At 45.8% G+C, this 18,859-nt stretch overlaps 1 protein-coding gene across 1 annotated transcript in view; it reads left to right on the forward strand.

The window, feature by feature from the left end:
* PDE2A (phosphodiesterase 2A) overlaps positions 1 to 18,859 on the forward strand; it is a 394,708-nt gene that overhangs the window by 282,787 nt on the left and 93,062 nt on the right. The window contains exons 9-11 of the mRNA XM_040339780.1: positions 13,997 to 14,071; positions 17,564 to 17,605; positions 17,815 to 17,883. Coding sequence (XP_040195714.1) covers positions 13,997 to 14,071; positions 17,564 to 17,605; positions 17,815 to 17,883 — 186 coding nt within the window. The remainder of the gene's footprint in view (positions 1 to 13,996; positions 14,072 to 17,563; positions 17,606 to 17,814; positions 17,884 to 18,859) is intronic.

Here is an 18,859-nt window from a genome sequence, read left to right on the forward strand (position 1 = left end):
CATCGGGAAATAGGATTATTTTTATCGTTCTATAGAAAGGGACAAAAGAAGCGCGGGTTCGTACTACGGGACAAAAATATCTTCCTCATACCGATGTCGAGGATAGAACAATTACAGGGGATTTTTGTTGCGTTCTCTACCAAAACAAAATTGAAAATCAGTTTCACGTCGGCTAAAAATAGACGAGCGTGCAGCGGCGCTATTGTGAACCGGCTTTGTGCGCCGCTTGCGGAGGGAACAATGACACTTTTAATTCAGCTTTTCTGATGTCAGGGGATTTTTAATTCGCCCTCCGGGGTGATACATAATGTTATGGCGCCAGATTTTTAACTAGTTCACCCCCCCCCCCCCCATGGACCAGAGCAGTTTTTATATTTCTGCTATGGGCCTGTTTATTCGACAAGAACTTTGCGTGTCGCTGTAACGGTATGACCCGTGGGACCCAGAGGCTTTTGAAGGATGTGGGGTACTCCTGTTTCAGCTTCACCAATGACTCTTGGGTCTAGGGTCATCCTATGTCCACTAGGGGCATAGGATGACTGAGAAATGATATCTTGAATTACATGAAATGGGACAGTAATGATAATTCATGTATTGCAGGATATCTTGAAATATTACAGGTGGTTAATTCTGAACCCAACAGGTCAATAGCAGAGTGATTCATTCAACTTGGAACATAGGCTGTTAAGGGGGTAATTAATTCTGCTACTGTCATGTAAACTAGCCTTAGTCTGGCTTCTAAAGACCTTTTCATTGTGTGATGCTAATTAACACTGTATTGTGTGAAAGTTCTATTCATGATAGATGTGGAATGTGAATTAGCACACCCTAAAAGGTCAGATGTCTGACTTATGTTTACTAAAGGAATGTGTATTGTATTGAGGTGAAAAGAGCTTATCTCGGAGTCACCTTGTCTGGGTAAAAGGATTAGTAATTAGCTCATGTGGATTATATCGGTGCCAGAAAGTCTGACTAAAGATGCGTATTGGGCTCCTTGTGTCATGTTGTGGGTGGAGTTAAGCCATTGTTACTTTATTACTGACTGTATAAAAAGAACCTGAGTTTGTCATTAAAGTTTATCTGTTTTGAACCAGAGAACAGAGCTGTGTGTCTCATTTCTGGGGAATCCATATGGGCCGTGTTCGTCTGCTGGATTGTGGAGTGTCAATAAGCTGTCGTGGATTGGTGGAATAGAATATCGTAAACGGCGTTAACCCCTGACCGTTACAGTCGCTACCCCCGAAAGGGCCACTGGTAATAGCTGGTTCCTCCCTAATCAGACACACCAATAAACCGTCTAGAGGGTGTTTTTATATATTTATTGCTTAAAGAAACTTTACATAGGAGAGGGGTTAGGCCAGGGCATGGGATACTCCAAAACGATCATCAACAGCAGTGAGAGCATAGTCTTCTCTTTAGGTAATTGTGAATATTGGACAGTCTAAACCCTCACAGCTGAGGACCAGGAGGAAAGCTTCTGAACAGTCCAAGGTCTTACAGCTGTAGACCATGAGGCAAGCTTCTCTGACATCTGGTTACCCAGCATCACTGCACAGCTATAGGTAGCCAGAGTAATTTCCAGAACACTGCAAAGTAACAGGGGAACCCTCCAGGATCCTGCTGAAGACAGGGGAACACTCCAGGATCCTGCTGAAGACAGGGGAACACTCCAGGATCCTGCCAAGGACAGGGGAACACTCCAGGATCCTGCTGAAGACAGGGGAACCCTCCAGGATCCTGCTGAGGACAGGGGAACACTCTGCTCTAGGCTCACATTCCGGGATCCTGCTGAGGACAGGGGAACACTCTGCTCTAGGCTCACACTCTGAGATCCTGCTGAGGAGAGGGGAACACTCTGCTCTAGGCTCACACTCCAGGATCCTGTTGAGGACAGGGGAACACTCTGATCTAGGCTCACACGTCAAGGTCCTGCTGAGGACAGGGGAACACTCTGCTCTAGGCTCACATTCCAGGATCCTGCTGAAGACAGGGGAACACTCTGCTCTAGGCTCACACTCCAGGATCCTGCTGAGGACAGGGGAACACTCTGCTCTAGGCTCACACTCCAGGATCCTGCTGAGAACAAGGGAACACTCTGCTCGACTAAAACTCCAGGATCCCGCTGAGGACAGGGGAACACTCTGCTCTAGGCTCACACTCCAGGATCCTGCTGAGGACAGGGGAACACTCTGCTCTAGGCTCACAATCCAGTTTTCTGCTGAGGACAGGGGAACACTCTGCTCTAGGCTCACACTCCAGGACTCTGATGAGGACAGGGGAACACTCTGCTCTAGGCTCACACTCCGGAATCCTGCTGAGGACAGGGGAACACTCTGCTCTAGGCTCATACTCCGGGATCCTGCTGAGGACAGAGGAACACTCTGCTCTAGGCTCACAATCCAGGACCCTGCTGAGGACAGAGGAACACTCTGCTCTAGGCTCACCCTCCAAGATCCTGCTGAGGACAGAGGAATACTCTGCTCTAGGCTCACACTCGGGGATCCTGCTGAGGACAGAGGAACACTCTGCTCTAGGCTCACAATCCAGGATCCTGCTGAAGACAGGGGAGCACTCTGCTCTAGGCTCACACTCTGAGATCCTGCTGAGGACAGAGGAACACTCTGCTCTAGGTTCACACTCCAGGATCCTGCTAAGGACAGGGGAACACTCTGCTCTAGGCTCACACTCCAGGATCCTGCTGAGGACAGGGGAACACTCTGCTCTAGGCTCACACTCCAGAATCCTGCAGTACAGGGGAACAGTGACAGATACTGATAAACCCGTTAGACCTCCGCCGGCATGGCCCACCTGGCCAAAATTGCAGACTACGAAAACCCTCATCCGGAGGTACAAGGGGAGCCCAGTGACTTGCTGGGTTCCCGGTTCTATTAAAAGGATCCCAGGCCGGGTGCCGTACGATTGGGGAGTCGGTTTGAGGAGGACCCGGAGGCAGGTCGTCCAACAGAGCCTGAACAAACCAATTGGGGATCCGGTGACCAGAGTACTGACAGGTATGTTGCTGTCCTCTGGTGACCAAATGCAGAAATCTGCCGGGAGGATTCGCTCCATCTACCTACCTATCTCAGTTATTGTAATTGGCCTGTGGCAGAGGCCCTAGAGCCAGGCCTGTGAGAGAGGCCTGTTCCTCCCAGGAATCCTAAGTGACGTCTCGGCTGCCAGGCTTGCAAAAAGGGGTCTGTCTGGGGGCACTTTACCCTAGATGGAGTGGCGACGAGTTACAAATTGGTACTATACAGAGCGGTACTGACTGCTTCATTTGATATCCAGGCCTGATACTGCAAGGTTCTCTCTCTCTCTTCATCAACCTTAACCTTCCCAATTTATGTTGATGTTGGCCGTGTTTGGCCTGGAAAATAAAGCATTGGAAAAAACCTTTATTCACTGTCTGGACCTTCGCTCACTGTTTGTTTCCTACAACTGCACCCCTGGGCCATATCAAGGTAACTCAATATGCCGATCCCAAAAACAAACCAGCGGCTCCTTCGGGGGTAGCGCTACATCTGTTGTGCAGAGCAGCGTCTGAGAGCGTGCAGCAAACGCAGAACCCGCTGCTCTGAACCCTTCAATCAAACAGATGGGGGGAGCAGTGAAGTTCCTTTCTTCCGCGGTGCTACAAAATCTCTGTTCCTTTGTATTCCTTCTTACATAATGCAGAATTAATAACGGTGGATTAAAAAGCTCTTGTCGCCCGCCGAGGCAGGATGGCATCCATTAGCGTGATTTGCAGCTATTCACCTGAAATTGCTCATTGTTTGCCTTCTAACCTTTTCTTCCTTCCCGTGAAACAGCTGACGGAAGCTTGGCTGACAACTGGCCCCGCTGTAGACGATTTCAAGCCCCCCTCCCCCCTTCTTTTGTAGTTCGTCAAACCCTCAAATGTTCCTTTATTGTCCTGGCAATAAAATCCACATTGAGCTCCAATCGTTTTTAGTGGCTCGGGGTAAAAAATGAAAACAATAAAAAAAACGTAGAAATATATGTAGGAATGGGGGTAGTGGCGCTGCCTGTGCCCTCCCTCCTAGAACCTTAACAGGTGTGGAGATGTGAAGTGAAGAAAATAAAAAAATATATAAAAAATACATATAAGATGAACTCTTAAAAAAGTTGGTGTAAACAATACTGCAAACTCTATATGTGAGATATCAAAGTGTATAAAATTATATACATATATAAACCATATGTTTGTAGTAAACAATATTGTGATCAAAAGACCCAAAGGCGGACCTACTTCAGGTGTGCATGGTGGCCCCAACCAAACGTGACCTACCACCCCTCTTGCACCTTCAGGGTCAATAAGATACCTATAGGTAATTTGTTTCGTAATCAGAAGACGTCATTACGAAACGCGCGTCAGGCGGAGTTGCGCATTACGTCACTTCCAGGGAAGCGCGAGGTGGAACGCAGCTGGAGCGCGCGCTGCAAAGCACCGCTACAGGCGCTACTGTTTACCCGGCATAGCTATAGTGTTACATCTCCACACCTGTTAAGGTTCTAGGAGGGAGGGCACAGGCAGCGCCACTACATATATTTCTACTTTACCAACTCCATTGGGGTTGGCTTTAGGGGGGCAGCAGCCAGCTTTATACGATCCTAAGCACCGGTTTATACATATTATAATAAAAAAAAAACGTGTCTCTCTGGATTTTTTAAAGGGAAGGCGCAGGCTCTACCATCAGACTCATGCCCCGTACACACGACCGGTTTTCCCCACGAGAAAACTGCCATTTTTTAGATTGGTAGGGAAAACCGGTCGTGTGTAGGCTCCATAGCAGTTTTCCCAACGAGAAAACTGCCCGGAAAAAAATTAGAACCTGCTCTATTTTTTCCCGTCGTGTTACCCGTCAGTCTTTTTATCGTTGCGAAAACCACTCGTGTGTATGCTTTTCTGAGGGGGGAAAAAAAATGCGCATGCTCAGAATCAAGTATGAGACGGGAGCGCTCATTCTGGTAAAACTAGCTTTGTTAATGGAGATGGCACATTCATCACGCTGTAACGGACTGAAAAGCGAGAATCGTCTCTCACCAAACTTTTACTAACACACTACCCTAAACTCCCACTTATTGAAGGTCAGGTGCTGCTACGGTGTTGGGTGTAATTGTAGCGGGGAGAGAGTCATCTCATGTGACCCCAACATCTAGATGGAGCTCCAGTTTTGTGGGTCTTTGTCCACCAGAAGAAGCTTCTTGATGTTACCCACCCAATGACTTCAAGTCTAAGAAGCTGATGGAGCCCAACCATCGAGTTTCGGGATATTCCCTTACTCTGTCTCCAATCAAGTTCATGATTAAACAGTTAAACTACATTCAAATCTGGACCTGCACTTCTTCGTCTACAGAAAGTGTAACTGTTATGGACCCTTGGTAGTGTTCCTAGGAGAGAGTCCCTCTTATCTTCTATAAGGCCTCCCTGGGTGGAGTACCAACAATTCTCAGAGATGCTACCCTAAACTCCCACTTATTGAAGGTCAGGTGCTGCTACGGTGTTGGGTGTAATTGTAGCGGGGAGAGAGTCATCTCATGTGACCCCAACATCTGTAGATCAACAACTAGATGGAGCTCCAGTTTTGTGGGTCTTTGTCCACCAGAAGAAGCTTCTTTATGTTACCCACCCATTGACTTCAAGTTTAAGAAGCCGATGGAGCCCAACCATCGAGTTTCGGGATAAGTGAGAAAGAAAATGTAACCGTTATGTTCCCTCGGTAGTGGTATCTTCTCTAAGCCCCCTCTGGGTGGAGCACCAACAATTCACAAACTCAGAGATGCTGCCCTAAACTCCCACTTATTAAATGCCATGTGCTGATACAGAGTTGGGTGTAATTGTAGAGGTAGAGAGAGTCATCTCTGGTGACATCTGTGGATTACCAACTAGATGGAGTTCTCAGTGGGTCAGTGTAATGACTCTGCCTTTCTCCTAACGACTGAGATGAGACTACACACGGAGTGCCTCATTTTCAGTGGGTCAGCTGAGGCGGTAAAGTACAATCGTTGTGAAGTGCTGCAAATCAGGATGTTTGTGTATGTGATGAGGAAATTTGGAGGCCCCATGTACAACTACTGTATAGTTACAATTATGTAACGCACCCCCGAAAGAGCCGCTGGTGATCTTGGCCTTATTCCTCCAGTTATGGCAGACACAGCCAGACACATAGCATTTTCTCCATTCACTGGTTCAGAGAAACAGTCTTGGAGCTTCTTTTTTTCTGTTTTTATTGGGACGTAGAGGGAGTGAAAGAGCATGGGATACCCCAAAACTGAACACTTTGAGGACTTTTCTCTAGCTTGCTGATCTACACACAATTTCCCTCTGAATTTAGTACTGGCAGGAGACTGGGACCTTTCCAAATGGACCAGGATAAAGCTGCATACAGTCACTAACTTCCAGTGCCAGGGTCAATTACACAGCCACCGGATCATCAGTTGCCTCCTTCCAATATCCACTGGGCACGTTCCAGTGAGGGAGACATGATCTCCCACCACCATAGAACAGCTGGACACTTTCCCCCCAACTTCCTCCTCATTCTCTCCAATCTCCAGACCCTAATAAACTCCAGAACTAAGTCTTTGTGAATAGCCACCCAAGCTGAAGCCTCAGCTGGACCCTCAATGTCTTTGGGTGGCACCTTCAGGAACTCTGTCCCAGAACTCCTGCACAGAGGTCTCTTCCAGCAGGACTGGACCCAGGAACTCTCTCCTCTGCCTTGGACCCCAGACTTTTTATGAGCACTTACACCACCTTCTGTGCATACCTCCCCAGGGATTGGCTGGTGTTCCATAAATATTTAGGGTGCATACTCCCACTGTAATCCTAAAAGCCTCTATAATACAGGGGAAAGTAATCAGACCAGCAGCATATAAAACACTGAGAAGACCTAAACAATCAACCCCTGCTCCAGTGATTACGGAGGAGCTAAATAAATGTACCTAATAGCTTACACTACTCTAGGAGGGTGCTACAATTATAAAACACAATGAACAAAAGCTTGGTATATTAATTGATAAAAAAAAAAAAAAAAATAGACTGAGCAGATTTCATTCATATGTTTATCTAATAAAGCAGAAGCATAGTCTATTTCTTTGTTGTCTGAAGCGGTTGGGATGTAGATGTGTGGTTGATTCCAGCTCTTATGGCAGAGAAATTCAACATCAGAAACTTGGCTCCGTCCTTCGGAGAATCTCATACAATACAAGACAAAGACTCTGTCCCAGCGGCGGAGCGTTCTCCAGCAGGGCCGCTAACAATGCTAGTGCTTTATCGCTATTGGCCGCCACAGGTGGGTACCACCGCCTCCTCTGCCTCCAGCTCTATGGAGACAGAAGCTATTATTCTGGTTAGTGCTCTCCGTATTCGCACTCCCTCAGCATTCCTCCCTTTCGTAAAGTCAACTTTTACAAAGACGGACAATGGATGGCTTGAGTGGCCACCCGCAGCTTTGGTATTATTGCCCAGCTTTAAAGGCACCCTAATGGCCTAATAAATATATAAAATACAAGTCAGTCCTATGATCCAAGTCACTCTGGGCTCATCACCTCCTCTTGATACCAAATGAAAACATGGAAAAACCTCATTGGAGTAGACAATTGATGGTAGAGACGTCTGTCCTCCTTGGCGCTTTTTGCCCCCTACTGGGGCTTCATTGTAGAGTTTTAGGGATAGGAGAAGGGCAAGGATAGTAAATAATGGCCTAGATTCAAGAAGCAATTGCGTCTGCGTAACCATAGTTACACAGCGCAATTGCTTACTTGCGCCGGCGTTACGAATGCTCCTGATTCAGGAACCTCGTTACGCCGACGGCAGCCTAAGAAATGACTGGCATAAGCCTCCTTATGCCGTCATATCGTAGGCTGCATTCTTACATTGGCCGCTAGGGGGCGTTCCCGTTGTGGTCAGCATATAGTATGCAAATTGCATACTAACGCCGATTCACAACGTTACGCGAGCCCTGCGTACGCAGTTAACGTTGTTTGCGTACGTCGGGTTTCACGTAAGGCTGCACATGCTAAAAGCAGGGGCAGCCAATGCTAAGTATACCCGTCGTTCCCGCGTCGCGAAATTTGAAATTTACGTCGTTTGCGTAAGTGAATCGTGAATGGCGCTGGACGCCATTCACGTTCACTTTGAAGCAAATGACGTCCTTGCAACGTCATTTACCGCAATGCACGTCAGGAAAGTTTCCCGACAGAGCATGCGCTCTACGCTCGGCGCGGGAACGCGCCTAATTTAAATGATTCCCGCCTCCTACGGGATCATTTGCATTAGGCGCCCTTACGCAGGGCATTTTTGCGCCCACGCAAATTACGTGGCTACTGCTTCATGAATGAATCGTAGCGCAAATAATTTGCGTAGGCGCAGGGTGAAAAGGGTACGCTGCGCCTCCGTAAGGAGCGCGCAGCTGTACCTGAATCTACCCCAATGATCACAAATATTTAAAGAAAGGAAAAATATAATCCATCTTAGCATACGCATTACCTCTGTCCTGGTCTGTGAGTTCTCTAGTCACCCTGCGGCTGTCATCAGACGGATTTTAATGTCTTGGCTGGACGGGTGGCAAGTGGATGAATCATCCAGAAAAGACAGTTTTATTTTACGTTGACTGATCTATTACATAATGAACATTCATTGCTGCAGCTCAGCAATATTATCTGTAACACAGAGCCCATTCGGCAGTGAATTATCGGAGAAGAAAAAGCTGAATCATGGATTATTGGAATAATGTTATGAAGATTTCTTGGTGGAGGACTCTGGAGCCGGTCCAATGAATAATACTTATTGTCCTCGTATTAGATCCTGAAAAGTAACACCGCGTCTGTACTTGCTCTTCATACATCACCAGAATTCATGTCATGATCTGCAGCTAGAAAATATGAGGACTGTACGGAAAATAAAGCAAAAGTGGGCATAACATTTTTATTAATTTACATAGATTGTGCAAACTTCACTTGTCAGTAGAGTAAAGCCCCGTACACACCATTGGAATTTCCGATGGAAAAAGTCAGACGGACGTGTGTATGCCCCATTGGATTTTTTCCATCAGAAATTCAGAGGAATTCCGTCGGATTTTAGATAGAGAACACGTTCTCTTTTTCTCCGATTAAAAATTCTGTCGGAATTACGATGTGATTTTGGCCATGTTTACGGGGCCTTCTTCTCCTTCTTCTTCTTCTTCTTCTTCTTCTTCTTCTTCTTCTTCTTCGTCTTCTTCGTCTTCTTTCTTCTTCTTTCTTCTCCTTCTTTCTTCTTCTCCTTCTTTCTTCTCCTTCTTTCTTCTCCTTCTTTCTACTTCTTCTCCTTTCTTCTTCTTCTCCTTCTTTCTTCTTCTTCTGTATTCCTTCTTCTTCTTCCTTCTTTCTTCTTCTGTGCAAACTTCACTTGTCAGTAGAGTAAGGCCTCGTACACACGATAGGTTAACCAGAGGACAATGGTCTGATGGACTGTTTTCATCGGTCAAAACCGATCGTGTGTGGGCGCCATCGGTTATTTAACCATCGGTTAAAAAAAGCTAACTTGCTTTAAATTTAACCGATGGATTCCTAACCGATAGGTCAAAAATGATCGTTTGTAGGCACGTCCATCGGTTAAAAATCCACGCATGCTCAGAATCAAGTCGACGCATCCTTGGAAGCATTGAACTCCTTTTTTTTTCAGCACGTCGTTGTGTTTTACGTCACCGCGTTCTGACACAATCGTTTTTTTATCTGATGGTGTGTAGGCACGACTGACCATCAGTCAGCTTCATCTGTTAACCAATGGAAAAATCTATCAGACCGTTTTCATCGGATGGACCGATCGTGTGTACGCGGCATTGGCTTTTTTTTAACCGATGGTTAAATAACCGGTGGCGCCCACACACGATCAGTTTTGACCGATGAAAACGGTCCATCAGATCATTCTCATCGGTTTAACCGATCGTGTGTACGCGGCATAACTCTTCTTTCTTTATCTTGTATCTTATTTCTTCTTCTTCTTCTTCTTCTTCTTCTTCTTCTTCTTCTTCTTCTTCTTCTCCTCCTCCCTTCTTCTTCTTCCTCCTTCTTCTTTCTTCTTCTGTGCAAACTTCACTTGTCAGTAGAGTAACTCTTCTTACTTTATCTTCTTTCTTCTTCTTCTCCTTCTCCTCCTCCTCCCTTCTTCTTTCTCCTTCTTTCTTCTTTCTTCCTACTTCATTCTTCATTTGTCTTCTTTCTTCTTCTTCTTTTTTTTTTATCGTCTTTCTTAATTTTCTTTCTTTCTTCTTCTTCTTCTTCTTCTTCTTCTTCTTCTTCTTCTTCTTCTTCTTCTTCTTCTTCTTCTGTCTTCTTCTTCTCCTGTCTTCTTCTTCTTCTTCTGTCTTCTTCTTCTGTCTTCTTCTTCTTCTGTTTCTGTCTTCTTCTTCTTCTTCTTCTTCTGTTTCTGTCTTCTTCTTCTTCTTCTTCTTCTTCTTCTTCTTCTTCTTCTTCTTCTTCTTCTTCTTCTTCTTCTTCTTCTTCTTCTGTTTCTGTCTTCTTCTTCTGTTTCTGTCTTCTTCTTCTTCTTCTTCTTCTGTCTTCTTCTTCTTCTGTCTTCTTCTTCTTCTGTCTTCTTCTTCTTCTTCTGTCTTCTTCTTCTTCTGTCTTCTTCTTCTTCTTCTGTCTTCTTCTGTCTTCTTCTGTCTTCTTCTTCTGTCTTCTTCTTCTTCTGTCGTCTTCTTCTTCTTCTTCTGTCTTCTTCTTCTTCTTCTTCTTCTGTCTTCTTCTTCTTCTTCTTCTTCTTCTTCTTCTGTCTTCTTCTTCTTCTGTCTTCTTCTTCTTCTTCTGTCGTCTTCTTCTTCTTCTGTCGTCTTCTTCTTCTTCTGTCTTCTTCTTCTTCTTCTTCTTCTTCTTCTTCTTCTTCTTCTGTCTTCTTCTTCTGTCTTCTTCTTCTTCTTCTGTCTTCTTCTTCTTCTGTCTTCTCCTTCTTCTTCTTCTTCTTCTTCTTCTGTCGTCTTCTTCTTCTTCTGTCTTCTTCTTCTTCTGTCTTCTTCTTCTTCTGTCTTCTTCTTCTTCTGTCGTCTTCTTCTTCTTCTTCTTCTGTCTTCTTCTGTCTTCTTCTGTCTTCTTCTGTCTTCTTCTTCTTCTGTCTTCTTCTTCTTCTTCTTCTGTCTTCTTCTTCTTCTGTCGTCTTCTTCTTCTTCTTCTTCTGTCTTCTTCTTCTTCTGTCTTCTTCTTCTTCTGTCTTCTTCTTCTTCTGTCTTCTTCTTCTTCTGTCTTCTTCTTCTTCTGTCTTCTTCTTCTTCTGTCTTCTTCTTCTTCTGTCTTCTTCTTCTTCTTCTGTCTTCTTCTTCTTCTTCTTCTGTCTTCTTCTTCTTCTTCTTCTTCTGTCTTCTTCTTCTTCTGTCTTCTTCTTCTTCTTCTGTCTTCTTCTTCTTCTTCTTCTGTCTTCTTCTTCTTCTTCTTCTGTCTTCTTCTTCTTCTTCTTCTGTCTTCTTCTTCTTCTTCTTCTGTCTTCTTCTTCTTCTTCTTCTGTCTTCTTCTTCTTCTGTAAATAATTAATTCCATTCAGAAGCAATATGCTGCCATTGAGTTCTTGATGAAGGAGAGGGTGCAAGCTGTCTGACATCCACAGAAGGATACAGAATGTTTACAGAGATGACACTATTGACAAGAGTCATCAATGACAACAAATTGCTCTTGTCAATGATGTCATCTCCATAAACATTCCGTAGCCTACTGTGGATTGTAAGAGGGTTGGCTGAATTTGTTGGAAAAACTTGTTTTTCTGCTGTGGTCATTTTGAAACTATGAAAAACACACTTTCATTGATATGGAGACCCCCAGCCACCACATTCACTGGCCAGAGCTTTACCTAGTAAAGTAGCTAACGTGTGTGAAGTAAATCTGCTTTATAAACTGCCATCATTAGCAAGTTTGCCCCTTTATCTTCTGCATAATAGATCCAATGACTTCTGTCCTTCCTGTAGTGATCTCAATGTATTATGTTCAGTCCGATCAGATAATTGATATTTAGGTGTTAGTATGATGACTATAAATTTGTTGTTCCGCAGCAACACACCAGGCTCTCCAGAGAATGCATTTTATTTAACTTCCAATAACGAACAAAGTCCAAAGTCCACAGACGATACAAAATCCAACAGAGCATATAATTCAAATCTCTTCCTAGACCTGTGCCTCCATATCAGAGAATACATAGAGAATATATTCTCATCACTTCTAGACCTGTGCCATATTCATACAGAGAATACATAGGGAATATATTCTCATTGACAAGACTAAACTCCAGGATTATATTCCCTATTCACTGAATAGCTGAGCAATTTGATTGGCCGTCTTTGATTTACATCCTGTCTTATAGAGTGACAGCTAATGACCCCAGTCGGAGTCACTAATTAGTATACATCCTTGCATACTAATAAGCTCCCTCTAATAAGTAATTAGATTACATGTGGCCTGAGTAATGGTTTGATTGGTTTGATGTGTAAAGTATACCCATCCTGTCTCTTTGCCTATTGACAGTCTTTTGATGTGTAACATGTAATTACAGGTTTCATGTGTAAAATAGACCCATCCTGGACGACTGAAATCTGGCCTGGTCAATTTTGGACTTACAATATATATATATATATATATATATATATATATATATATATATATATATATATATATAAACATCCCACATAAATCGGCCAACATATTACAACATATATTACAACACTTCCTCCAAAACATTCACAAAGAACACAGCCGGGGTCCCATCATTTGTATGATGAACGTAACCAAGGGGCCCATCACTTTTATGATAAGCAAAGCCTGGCACCCCCCTCATTCCTATGATCAGCCTGGGCCCTATCATTTGTTTAATGAACACAGCCCGGGCCCCATCATTTGTATCATGAACACACCCTGGGCCCCATCTTTGTTTGATGAACACAGCCTAGGGGCTCAGTTATTTGTATTATGAACAAAGGCAGAGGCCATGCCATTTGTATGATGAACACAACCCCAGGGCCCCATCATTTGTATAATGAACGCAGCCTGGGCCCCATCATTTGTATACTGAACCCAGCCTGGGCCCCATCATTTGTATAATGAACGCAGCCTGGGCCCCATCATTTGTATAATGAACGCAGCCTGGGCCCCATCATTTGTATAATGAACGCAGCCTGGGCCCCATCATTTGTATAATGAACGCAGCCTGGGCCCCATCATTTGTATAATGAACGCAGCCTGGTCCCCATCATTTGTATAATGAACGCAGCCTGGTCCCCATCATAATGAACGCAGCCTGGGCCCCATTATAATGAACGCAGCCTGGGCCCCATCATTTGTATAATGAATGCAGCCTGGGCCCCATCATAATGAACGCAGCCTGGTCCCCATCATTTGTATAAGGAACGCAGCCTGGTCCCCATCATTTGTATAAGGAACGCAGCCTGGTCCCCATCATTTGTATAATGAACGCAGCCTGGGCCCCATCATTTGTATAAGGAACGCAGCCTGGTCCCCATCATTTGTATAAGGAACGCAGCCTGGTCCCCATCATTTGTATAATGAACGCAGCCTGGGCCCCATCATTTGTATAATGAAGGCAGCCTGGCCCCTATCATTTGTATAATGAACGCAGCCTGGTCCCCATCATTTGTATAATGAACGCAGCCTGGCCCCCATTATTTGTATAATGAACGCAGCCTGGCCCCCATTATTTGTATAATGAACGCAGCCTGGGCCCCATCATTTGTATAATGAACTCAGCCTGGGCCCCATCATTTGTATAATGAACGCAGCCTGGGCCCCATCATTTGTATAATGAACGCAGCCTGGGCCCCATCATTTGTATAATGAACTCAGCCTGGGCCCCATCATTTGTATAATGAACGCAGCCTGGTCCCCATCATTTGTTCAATAAACAAAGCCCAAAATGGAGGGAATAGGAGTACTTGATTGTTGGGGTGTACATATACCTTGTTTGTACCTCTTTGCTCTGCATTGTCATGTCTGACCCGGATCTTCTTCTCTTCTCTTACAGCTGGAACAGCAGACCCAGTCCCCTTGCTCCTGCCTCCTCCTTGTGTCCGAAGAGAGTCACCAGCTGTTCTGCCAGGTAAGTGTGCGGCCGTATCTAAGTCCTCGGACTTCTCTGTGTATTCATGCAGTTTAGAGGGATTTACAGGGGGGAAAAAAAACACCAAATATTTTGGTTGAACATTGGGGGTGCCCATTTACATTTTCAAATGTGCCCATGCCCATGTATTAATGCACATTATGCCATGTGTTAAGGCAGCCCATTGAACAAAAAGGGTCGACAAATCATCAAAAATGATGTGATCCGGGGGCTTATTAGGACCTGAAAGCCCCCTTTAACAAGGAGGCCCCCAGATCCCGCCCTACCCACCCCATATGCGAATGAGTATGGGGTACATAGCCCACCTATTCACCATACAAGTGTAAAGTCCTTTATTAAAAACATCAAAAATAATGTCCCCTACTGCAGATCCATTGTCAATCACGACACCCGCCGTATGGTTCGGGGGGGGGGGGGGTGATCTGTACCCTTCCCCCTGTTTCCTTTTTTTTTGGGGCGGGGCGCCATTTTTTATTTTATTTATATACCCAATAATTCCCAGACACACTCCCAATAAATCCCAGACACACTCCCAATAAATCCCGGACACAGTCCCAATAAATCCCAGACACAGTCCCAATAAATCCCAGACACAGTCCCAATAAATCCCAAGCACATTCCCAATTAATCCCAGACACAGTCCCAATTAATCCCAGACACAGTCCCAATAAATCCCAGACACACTTCCTATGAATCCCAGACACACTCCCAATTAATCCCAGACATACTCCCAATAAATCCCAGACACACTCCCAATAAATCCCGGACAAACTCCCAATAAATTCCGGACAAACTCCCAATAAATCCCGAACACACTGCCAATTAATCCCAGACACAGTCCCAATAAATCCCAGGCATATTCCCAATAAATGCCAGACACGCTCCCAATAAATCCCAGTCACACTCCCAATAAATCCCAGACACGCTCCAAATAAATCCCAGACACACTCCCAATAAATCCCAGACACACTCCCAAAAAGACCCGGATACACTCCCAATAAATCCCGGGCATATTCCCATCAATTGCCAGACACACTCCCAATAAATCCCAGACACGCTCCCAATAAATCCCAGACACACTCCCAATAAATCCCAGACACACTCCCAATAAATCCCGGACACACTCCCAATAAATCCCAGACATGCTCCAAATAAATCCCAGACACACTCCCAATAAATCCCAGACACACTCCCAAAAAGACCCGGATACACTCCCAATAAATCCCGGGCATATTCCCATCAATTGCCAGACACACTCCCAATAAATCCCAGACACGCTCCCAATAAATCCCAGACACACTCCCAATAAATCCCAGACACGCTCCCAATAAATCCCAGACACACTCCCAATAAATCCCAGACACACTCCCAATAAATCCCGGACACACTCCCAATAAATCCCAGACATGCTCCAAATAAATACCAGACACACTCCCAATAAATCCCAGACACACTCCCAATAAATCCCAGACACAGTCCCAATAAATCCCGGACACAGTCCCAATAAATCCTAAGCACATTCCCAATAAATCCCAGACACAGTCCCAATAAATCCCGGACATATTCCCAATAAATCCTGGACACAGACCCAATAAATCCCAGACATACTCCCAATAATGCCAGGCACACTCCCAATAAATCCCGGACACACTCCCAATAAATCCCGGACATACTCCCAATAAATCCCGGACACACTCCCAATAAATCCCAGACATACTCCCAATAAATCCCGGACATACTCCCAATAAATCCCAGACACACTCCCAATAAATCCCAGACACGCTCCCAATAAATCCCGGACACGCTCCCAATAAATCCCAGACATGCTCCAAATAAATCCCATAAACACTCCCAATAAATCCCGGACACACTCCCAATAAATCCCAGACATACTCCCAATAAATCCCGGACATACTCCCAATAAATCCCAGACACACTCCCAATAAATCCCAGACACGCTCCCAATAAATCCCGGACACGCTCCCAATAAATCCCAGACACGCTCCCAATAAATCCCATAAACACTCCCAATAAATCCCGGACACGCTGCCAATAAATCCCAAACATATTCTTAAAAAATCCTGGACACACTCCCACGAAATCACTCTTTTTACACCTTTAAACTTTCTGCTGTGGGGCGACACGAAGGAACTAATTAAAAGATCCCTGGCATGTAACCAGCGCGCTCCAGCAGGCAGAACGTGTCCTTTGATGCCCCAGATCTCAGGCGAGCGGGTCAGTACAATGTGACCCCCACCGCTCGCACGGCTGACTGTTTACACGCCGCGGGCCGGCCATGGATCAGCGAGAATAATTGTCGGAGGAATGCGTTGTGTTTTTTATCAGCTTTGTATGATACACGGAGAAGGTTAATTGGCTGAGATAATCTTATAAACGCTGAATTAATAATACGCCATTTCCCATCACAGCCTTTTACAGGAACGCGCTTTTCAGGCTCCTGGTAAACAACTGGTTATGAGCATCGGTTTAAGGGAGCGCCGCTATTTACAGCAGATTTAACCCCTTTGCCGACAGACACTTTATTGCGTTTTTATTTTGCGCGCGCGCGCGTTTAAAAAATAATTTTAGGCCTGAAAATTTATGATACAACCTACTACAGCAACAATGACATTTGCAAAAAAAATTTAAATTGCAAATATAAATGCCAGCTTGATTTACGGGCCACGGGCACCCACCCCCCAAATGAAGGGTTTTGGAAACAGGTCATAAGCCCTCTATATGGTACTCCACCCTTCATAGGCATCCAATCACAGCGCCTGTCGCTTCAGCCAATCAGGTGACAGGTAACCAGACCCAAGCACCTGATTGGCGGAGAGGCGGGTCAGTGTTAGGAAAGCGATTTATTCGCTTCCCTAACACAACACTAAGTAAACAGCGAACGCACAGCAGTGCGCCCGCTCTTTACCCGTTTGGAAGCCTATTATGCCCCGGTACACACGATCGGAATTTCCGATGGGATAAAATCCGATGGAATTTTCCGGCGGAATTCCATTCAAGCTTGATGGGGCCAGCCGGGCCTGTAAAGGGGCCCTGGGGACCATCGGGCCCCTTACAGGTGTAATGCAAAAAAAAATAAAAAATAATAACCGGGAGGGGGCCGGCCGGGCCTGTAAAGGGGCCCTGGGGACCTCCTCATTCGGCGGCAGCCAATTTGTTCTCCGATGGCACGGGAGAGCCCGGAGAAGCACCGGATGGCTGCGGGAGGGGGGTACATTCCCTCCTGCCGCCTATAAGAAGGATCAAGCAGTGGAACTGCCTCTATATTTGTTCTTATGGTGCGCAGAATCACCGGCTGCAAAGAAGGATATCTGAATGATGCCTGTAGCTGGCCCCATCTCTCAGATATCCCCCCCTAAAGTCCAGGACGTCATATGACGTCCTACGGTAGGGAAGTGGTTACTTTACTCTTATGTGAACAAATAATGACGCTGTCCCTTTAATTTGTTGCAGGTTGTCGGTAATAAAATACTTGAAGAAGAAATCAGCTTCCCGGTAAGTGGCTTTATTTTCGCTCCTGTGCGTTTTCAATCGCCAACTCTTCTTTTCGGGAGGAGGAGATGAGGGGGGGAGGGGATGAAAGGCAAGGTTGTGTTCTGGCTGCAGCAAGAGGCTGATTTGTGTTAGACATGCATGAGCATGGCTCAAGAACTGAAATAATATTGCAATGAAGAATCTGAAATTTTTTTATTCCCCCCCCTCAGCTGACATTCGGACATCTCGGCCAAGTGGTGGACAAGAAGAAGTCGATCACTCTACATGACATCAGTTCGGTCAGTATCTTGGTATAACAGTTTGGTGAAGACCATTTTCTTCTCCAGCATGATTGTGCCCCCCCCCCCCCCCAGTAAAAAACAAAAGACCAAAAAAAAAAAAAGGGTGACCAGTTTGGTGTGGAGGAACTAGGGTGTCCTGCACAGAGTCCTGACCTCAACCCTACTGAACACCTTTGGAATGAACTAGAATGAGGAATGGTGATCCAGGTCTTCTCGTCCAACATCAGTACCTGGCCTCACAGGGGGGGCACAAATCCCCACAGACACCCTTCAAAATTTCATGGGAAGGCTTCCCAGAAGAGCGGAGGTACAATGGGAGCTACAATGGGAGCAACTCCATAATAATGGCCGTAGTTTTGGAATGGGGTATCCAACAAGCTCATATGGGTGTGATGGTCAGGAGTTCCCGGGTCTGTACACCCAATGTGCCCATTATGAGGGGTTCCCACCATCCCTGTGCTGAGTTCCCGGGTCTGTATACCCGATGTGCCCATTATGAGGGGTTCCCACCATCCCTGTGCTTAGTTCCTGGGTCTGTACACCCGCTGTGCCCATTATGAGGGGTTCCCACCATCCCTGTGCTGAGTCCCCGGGTCTGTACACACCACTGTGCCCATTATGAGGGGTTCCCACCATCCCTGTGCTGAGTTCCCGGGTCTGTACACCCGCTGTGCCCATTATGAGGGGTTCCCACCATCCCTGTGCTGAGTTCCCGGGTCTGTACACCCGCTGTGCCCATTATGAGGGGTTCCCACCATCCCTGTGCTGAGTTCCCGGGTCTGTACACCCGCTGTGCCCATTATGAGGGGTTCCCACCATCCCTGTGCTGAGTTCCCGGGTCTGTACATCCCGCTGTGCCCATTATGAGGGGTTCCCACCATCCCTGTGCTGAGTTCCCGGGTCTGTACACCCGCTGTGCCCATTATGAGGGGTTCCCACCATCCCTGTGCTGAGTTCCCGGGTCTGTACACCC

This window comes from Rana temporaria, chromosome 2, assembly GCF_905171775.1.
Source record: "Rana temporaria chromosome 2, aRanTem1.1, whole genome shotgun sequence".
Lineage (NCBI taxonomy): Eukaryota > Metazoa > Chordata > Amphibia > Anura > Ranidae > Rana > Rana temporaria.